This window comes from Physeter macrocephalus, chromosome 17 (assembly GCF_002837175.3).
Source record: "Physeter macrocephalus isolate SW-GA chromosome 17, ASM283717v5, whole genome shotgun sequence".
NCBI classification, from domain to species: domain Eukaryota; kingdom Metazoa; phylum Chordata; class Mammalia; order Artiodactyla; family Physeteridae; genus Physeter; species Physeter macrocephalus.
The window spans coordinates 7930254-7938601 of record NC_041230.1 but is presented as its reverse complement, the minus strand read 5'-3'; the positions used below and the strand labels follow the sequence as shown (position 1 = coordinate 7938601).

Genomic DNA, 8348 nt, shown 5'->3' with positions numbered 1-8348 from the left:
ATGGCCGCTGAGCCTGCGCGTCCGGAGCCTGCGCTCCGCAACGGGAGAGGCCACAACAGTGAGAGGCCCGCGTACCGCAAAAAAAAAAAAAAAAAAAAAAAAAAAAAAAAAAAAAAAGTAAAATGAGGAGTCCAAAGTTCTTGTATTATTTTTGAATTGAATAATTATAGAAAATGTGCCAGGAAAGATGTTTTTGAAAAGTATAAAATTAACCACTTATTAAAACTAAATATTGGCTGTATGCTATCAATTATCACAAGAGAAAATAAAAGCAAAGAAAACATGGTCCAGGGGACTTCCCTCGTGGTCCCATGGTAAAGAATCTGCCTTCCAGTGCAGAGGACATGGGTTAGATCCCTGCTTGGGGAACTAAGACCCCACATGCTGTGGCACAACTACTGAGCATGGGCGCCTCAACTAGAGAGCCTGCGTGCCACAAACTATAGAGCCCATGCACTCTGGAGCCTGCACCACAACTAGAGAAGAGAAAATCCTCAGGCCACAACTAGAGAGAAGCCCCGCACCACACAAAGAGCAGAGCAACGAAAGATTCCATTTGCTGCAACAGAGACCTGACACAGCCAAATAAATATATATATATATATATTTTTTTTAAATGGTCCATAAAACAAAATAATGTAATGTGAATGAGTGAATGCATGAAATAGTATGATAAAAATAAAACTGAACATATTAGTTACAGTAATAAGCAAAAATGGCCTAAGGGACTTCCCTGGTGGTCCAGTGGGTAAGACTCCTTGCTCCCAATGCAGGGGGCCGGGGTTCAATCCCTGGGTGGAGAACTAGATCCCACATGCATGCCGCAACTAAGAGTTTGCATGCCGCAACTAAGAAGTCTGTATGCTGCAACTAAGAAGTCTGCATGCCACAACTAAGAAGTCTGCATGCCGCAGCAAAGATCCCGCGTGCTGCACCTAAGACCTGGCACACCAAAAATAATAAATAAATATATATATATTTTAAAATGTGCTAAATTCGCCAATGAAAAAAGTACAAATCCAGTTTAATTACCACCATGCTAAGAGTCCCCAAGTACTTAAGAATATGTGCATTAAAAAATAAATAAATAAACAAGAAGAAGAAAGAGAAGAAATGGGGAGATAAAAAACAGATGAGAGATTTAAAGGGATGTACTTGCCTTTTTACTCTGGCCTTCAGGGCTCCTTGCTGCTGGGAGGTCCAGTCCCAGCTCTAGACCAAGAAACAGGAGGATTTTAGAGGGATTAGTAATTTCTCTATTATCTATAATTATTAAAACATTCTCAACAGTGTATGTGAAAAATTAAAAAACCATCACAGGGGACTAAGGCAGAGACTACAATACTATCTATCTCCCAGTTACCTACCCACAGGCTGAAGGGTCATTAAGCTGTTAGGGTCACTGTCTCTATTATCACTATGACACCAGGTCACAACCAAACCATCAGGTACTACACAGACTGCATGTCTCAGCTGAAATATGCTGGGCTTGGAGAAGCACTTTTCCATTGGGGGGACACCAGGAGGTGACACACATGTATCTGGGTGTGAGTTTGAATGAGTGATCAAATTCTCATGCCCACAGCTCCTCTGTCCCTTACTAGCACTGCAGTGTGTGGCCTCATGTCTTTTGGGGGGTGGAACAGGTAAGGGAATACACATTCCAGCTATACCATGGGGAAAGAGGGAAAGAGACACTTTGGGATTTTTTCCCCTGATTTCCAAGGGCCTTTTCTCGTTTCCCTCTGGGTTATGTTTAGACATTCCTACTATCCACAGCTTTGCCACCCCAAACTGTGGCCCAAGTCACCTCCTGGGCCTTTCTCAGTGTGAATGTTGAAAGCGTAGCCTTACCTCTTCAACCTCTAGCAAGATATGTTCAAAATTCAGACCTAAAAGAATGAAAAACAAGATTTGCCTGAGAAAGTTCAGCCTTTCCCTTCTGAGGGGAAGCCCTTAAGTAATATCAGCCTGGTCTCTCCCCTGGTCAACAGCAACTCATGAGCCTTCTTCAGAAGCAGAGGCAAATTCTTACCCAGGCCCAGCTGCTTCCATGAAGTGTAGCACAGCACAGATACACAGAGAACAATAACCCAATATAATTTAATATAATACAATGTCAGGAAGAAATGCCCACCATGAAATGTTTAAGCAATAAAGTTGCAGATGGTAGGTGGGAGGTGGGTAGGAGGCTCTAAGGATGGGCTGGGGAGTAGGTTCTGAGAAACTCCGTATACTGGTAGAGGTCAGGAGTGGGCAATCAGGCTTTGAAGAGACATATAAGCCAAAAATTACATCTGTGCAAACACACACAATTAAGATCACACCAGGTTGAGTGAGGTGGTTTAGGAATGACAGAAAGCAGAGGAAGAGGCTGAAAATGTGAAGGAGCTTTTCTGTAAACTGTTTCAAGAATAAATGCCAGCCACACCTCCAGGAAGTGTTCATAGCAGCATTTCTTCAATTAACGGGCAAAGGTTCGAGGAGCAAGGACCAGATGAAGACCAGGCACTTCTTCTGGGTCATTAACGTGAACCTGGCAACTCTGGATACCACCATTTTTCTCACGATGAATCAAAGGCACAGAGAGGTTCATTGCTGGGTTCAAGGTCAGAGAGCTAACAAAGACTGGATCTGGGATTCAAATGAGGCCTTTGGCCTCCCAGGCCTGTGCCTAATGCTCAATAACTAAAAATCAACCTATTTGGTGATAAGTGAAATGAAAGTTATCTCTCCACATCCCTCAAGTTATTCTTTTTGGTTGGTATTTGCTCTGGGAGCTATACATGACAGAAGAAAAATAAGAAAATGAACACTCAGGAAAGCAAACACACTTCTAAACTGATGAATGGTCATAAAAGAAAATGCAATATACACGAGGATGAAAATGCCATTTGGCAAAACCAGTAAGATGAGTCTAAAGACTGGCTTCAAATGCATCCGAGACAGAAGAACAGGGCTGCAAAAGAATCTCCTAATCTCTACTGAGGTGAGAAAAACAGAAAAAAATTAAACCAGAAAAAAGAAAGGTCACAGACCGATTTCTAAATCATCGCTGAGTCCAAGACACATGAGAAAGTCCTGCCCTGACCAATAAACCAGGGCTGAAACTGTGCACTTCAAATCTTGGAAAGGAGCCTGAGCCGTTCTATGTCCTAGACCCTTCTTACATCTGAGAAAGTCCTTGAATCCTTCTCAGAATAATGCTGTAAAATGCATGCCATAAAATTCATAGGATTTCAAACAACTACCTAGAAATGCAGCTATCACAATATTTAAAATTTTTTGATATATTAATAGGCGTGTCAGTATAACGGTTTTTTTTTTTAATGGCTGCACATTGCTTGACACTCCTTACATTGAGAGGCGGGGTCCACCATCTGTCTCCCTGATTCTGAGTGGACTTGTTTGAAACTAACAGAGCACAGAAGTAATTCTCTGTAACTTACAAAGCTGTCATAAAAGACCATGCAGCTTCCACCTGATCACTGCAACACCCGCCTTTGGAGCCCTGTGCCTTGTAGTAAGTCTGACTACCCTGAGACTGCCAGGCTCTGAGGAAGCCAAGGCCATATGGAGAAGTCACGTGCAGGCACTCCACTGGATAGTCCCAGCTGAGCCCAGGCTTCCAAACATCCCAGCCCAGGCACCAGACACAAGGGAATGAGCCTTCAGATGGTTCCAGCCCCTAGTTGTTGTGTCTTTCCTGCAGAGGCTACAGACATTGTAGAATAGAGAAAAGCTGGCCATGCTTGTGTCCTGTTTTAATTCTTGATCCCTACAGAACCCATGAGCATAATATTTTGTTTGAGCCACTAAATTTGGGTGTAACTTCTTATGCAACATAGTCCCTGGACCAACCACTTTAACACAGAAGTAACAACAGTGAGTGGCAGGTTGTCATTAGGAACCATCATTGGGAAGCAGTGATAACCATAAAGGCTACTTGGAGATGCTGTATTATGACATAAAAACTGCTATGGACTCTACTGCTAACAAAGCTCCATACCCAGGGAGCCTACATTTAGGACAGAAGGAAACACTCCATTTCAGTTAGATGGGACTACCAAAATTTAGATGGGACTTTCTCATGGTCCTCTAAAATTTGGCTCATGGAACTGGGAGTAAGGACTCCTGAGTTAGAGGGAGCCAAAGGCATCAAAAGGCTAGTCATAAAGGAGCTGAGAGTCACAAACTCAAGTTTGGACAAGAAAAGAGAGAGGAGAGAAAAGAATGATAACTCAGCAGGGAGGTCAGAGGCTATACAATCATGGTTTCCAGGTATCCAAGAAAAGGGACACCCATTTGCATAATGGATTCAGTACAAAGATGTGGAGAAATATCAGGGGGAGACAGTGGTTAGTGCTGGATATTTCTGCAACTCTCACATAACAACAAAAACTCAATTTAGTTTTAGGTACAATGTCAGGAGCATAGGGATGCTGAGGATTAAGGACAAGGCCTATAAAGAGTGTAAGGGCTGCTTTATAAAAAGCCCACATTAGGTCTCTCATCCAAACATATGAAATAAGTCCTAGGAAAATAAGGGATCTACCAACTAATGTTTTAAAAGAGCTGGGAAGGTGGTGTTATTACCATTATTAAAAGAGTCAAACCAGGATTACATTTTTTTAATTGAAATATAGTTGATTTACAATGCTGTGTTGATTTCTGCTGTACAGCAAAGTGGTTAAGTCATATATATATATACATATATATTCTTTTTTATATTCTTTTCCATTATGGTTTATCTCAGGATATTGAATATAGTCCCCTATGCTATACAGCAGGACCTTGTTATTTACAGGGTTACATTCTTTAAACAAAACAAAATCCCCAAACCTCCTTAGCTGGCTGTACCTTTCACAAAAGCCATTCTCTATATATCTGCCAAAAAATAAGATTTTAAAGAAACTGTGAATCATTACTAACAATAAAATATCAAAATCGGAAATTTATTTTCCTTTAAAAGAAAAAAATTCCAAAGTAACTTGCTGTGATTTTCACAGCCATTTCTCAAATTAAGATTTTATGAACCCTGAGAAGTTGCCGTTAGGACAGCCAAAACTAAAATTTTGTTTCAGTGACGACAACAGCAACAAAATCCCAAAGCCACTGTAATCCGCTGTCCTTATCACAAGACATCCCACTAAATAATACAGCTAGCAAGAATGGGATTTTTTAAAGGTTGGGGCGCTACAGTATTAACACACTCTAAACCAGGAATTAATTTTATTTAATAAACCTGAAACCGTCAGCCAACTATCCCCACCCCAGCCCCCGCAGGGCGTTCTGAAACAAACCAACCAACCCTGCGGAAAAATAAAAGGGCGTTTTACCCGGGTGGGCTTTAAAAAAAAAACCCCGTGTTTACTTTTAATCCCGAGACCCTGAGAGTCGGAGGCTGGGAAACCAAGTAGATCAGCCCAAGCGGCTAGGCCGCCCACCAAGTTCTGTCGGAAAGGGGAAGGGCCCGGTCGCAGCTCGGAGTTTACCACTCAAGTTCCGAGCCGGAGTCCCGGATCCCCCCTTGAGAGCCGACTTCCCAGGCGCGCTGCATGGACCCGGAAGACTTCCCGCCGCGCGGCGCCCCCCCGTCCAGCCGCGTCCCTTATCCAGCAGTCCCCTGCCAGGACAACCACAGCTTCGCTACCACGATTAGTACAGTCCGCCAGGACTGCTTTTATTGGCCCGGCGCTCGTCGGGGCTTCTTGTGAGGGCGGGCTTCCGAAGGAAAAGGTAGCCAATGGGAAACACGATCAACTGTTAATAGACAGAACACCGTTTCCAGGCAACGCAAAGGAGGAAGGCAAGAACGCAGGTATCCTCGAGTATGTATAGAGCTCTTAGTCAATGCGTGTGCAAAGGAGGGGAGGTTTCGCTCACGTTGGCCAATAACAAGCGTTTGCGGCCGACCCGCCTACAAACATTAACAAAAGGTGTCCTGCGAGTCTCAGCTTCAGAATTCCTGCGCTGGGCACCCCACCCGGACTTTACAATCAACCCTTCGCGCTGTTTGCTCCTTCTCTGAGATTTACACCCGGCGCTGGAGACCCTCTGGCCTTGTCCAGGTGCTACGACCCCGTTAACTCCGAGACCTGACTTTGCACACAGCCGGTCTCATCACTGGGCTAATAAATCATAAGTAATAAAATTAAGGAAATGGACAAGGGGAGACATTAATGCAAGAAATCAAACAGACGCTTTCTGTGAAGCTCCCCTATGCAAAACCGAGCCCAGGGTCAGGTTGCAAGTTTCTAACCAGCAATCAATACAGAGTGGGCAGGCAGCAGACATTGCATTTAATTCAAATTACAGCCATTTCAATGTTCTACAGCTTACCTCAGGTTCTGAGCGCAACGCTGCCCTTATAAGCAACAACCGACTGGTTTAATTTCAGCAAACTCCTTTTCGTGTGAGTATTAAAAATTTTTCCATTTCAAAGGGGTAGTTGGCCTTGCTGCATTTTTTTTTTCTTGGTCGCCCCAGAGACCCACGGTGCCCCTCGACTTTAATCTCCACCCACAGAGTCCAGAGCCCCATTCTTCCACTTGAGACTGTTCCCAAAATAGTATTATTATAGTATATATAGTTTAGTATTATGCAGAAAATATGCATAAAAACCTTGCCATTCTTCGATATAGAACCCTGCATTACAAGCTGGTGAAAACTGAGAATTTTAACCAGAATTTGTTTTTCTTCTATTTGAATCCAAACATTTCTATCTCCTTTACAATTGTTGGGCAGAGTTTCAAAATCAAGCAATAAACTTCCTTAAGTTTATCCTTATGTACAGTGCCCTCTCCACATATGTAGGATCAAATGCAGGCCACATCCTTCCTAGCACCGAGGATTGGGAGACTCACATCCCAGATTATCCACCTCAGTGCCTTCCAAGGTGTTAAAATCAAACTGCTCACGACAGAAAATGGATGCCTCAAGAAATGACAGTGACCCAGCAATTCCACTTTTAGGTATATACTCAAGAGAAATGAAAACATATGTCCACACAAAGTCTTGTACCTGAATGTTCTTAGCATTCATAATAGCCCCAAAGTGGAAACAACCCAATATCCATCAACCGATGAATATATAAATAAAATGTGGTATATACAGACAAATGAATAATACTCAGCAATAAAAAGGAATGAAGCACTGATACATGCTACTGTGAAACAGAATAAAGGAAATTCATTTAAAATGGAGGCGGAAGGGGGAGACCTCACACACTACCACTTGATTTCAATTACACACCCCAAGAGGAAGTGGTACAGACCTGAAGGGGAAGAATTCTCCTTGCCCAGCAACAAGCCCAGCCAGTGAGAAACCCTGCACCATGAACTCTTTCATCCAATGGTTTAGTTCAAAACAGCCCCTCCCAGCCTCCTCCTTTTTCTTTTCCTCTCATTTGCCAGTTGTACTTGCCTATAGTTTTTCCTATAACATGCTTGTCCTGAAATGCAGTTCTTTGCTTCTCCTGAATAAGCCCATTTTGCTCATAAAATAACTGGCCATTTTATTTTTAAGGTCGACACTACACCATGGATGGACTTAGAAAACACTCTGCTAAGTAAAAGAAGCCAGTCACAAAGACCACATATTATGTGATTCCACTTACATGAAATGTCCAGACTAGACCAATATATAGAGACAGAAAGTAGATTAGTGGTTGTCCAGGAGTAAGGGAGTTGGGAGGCAACAGAAGAGTGGATTTGGGATTTCTTTGGGGGTAATGAAAATGTTCTAAAATTGTGGTGATGTTTGCATGACTGTGAATATACTAAAAGCCATTTAATTTTTTTTTGTAACCTACTTGTTTTTTATTTGAGATATAGTTCATATTCCACAAAACTTACCATTCACCAATTTTAAAGTGTACAACTCAGTGGTTTTTAATATATTCACAGGGTTGTGGAAATACCACCACTTACTCCTGGGCATTTTCATGACCCCATAAAGAAACTCCATGCCATTAGTAGCCACTCCCCATTCCCTTTTTCCTAGCCCTGGAGACCAGTGATCTACTTTCTGTCTCTATGGATTTTGCCTATTCCGAACACTGCATATAAATGCATATATGCAGTATCTGGATATTACATATATGGATGCATATGATTTGCATACATATGCGGCCTTGTGTTTTGGCTTCTGAGCAATAATGTTTTCAAGGTTGATCCATGTTGTAGTGTGTCGTCAGTGCTCATTCCTCTCTATGGCCAAGAAAGATTCCACTGTATGGAGAGACACATATTATTTATCCATTCATCAGTTGATGGATATTTGTTCTCTTTTTTGGCTATTAGGAATCATGCTGCTCTTTTTTTTTTTTTTTTTTTTTTTCTGGTACG

At 42.3% G+C, this 8348-nt stretch overlaps 1 protein-coding gene across 1 annotated transcript in view; it reads right to left on the bottom strand.

Annotated features, from left to right (window-relative positions):
* The window catches only part of ZNF383 (zinc finger protein 383), an 86572-nt gene that overhangs the window by 1819 nt on the left and 76405 nt on the right, over positions 1 to 8348 (bottom strand). Inside the window, exons 11-12 of the mRNA XM_055079105.1 lie at positions 1855 to 1892; positions 1160 to 1212 (exon numbers count right to left, since the gene is read on the bottom strand). Coding sequence (XP_054935080.1) covers positions 1160 to 1212; positions 1855 to 1892 — 91 coding nt within the window. The remainder of the gene's footprint in view (positions 1 to 1159; positions 1213 to 1854; positions 1893 to 8348) is intronic.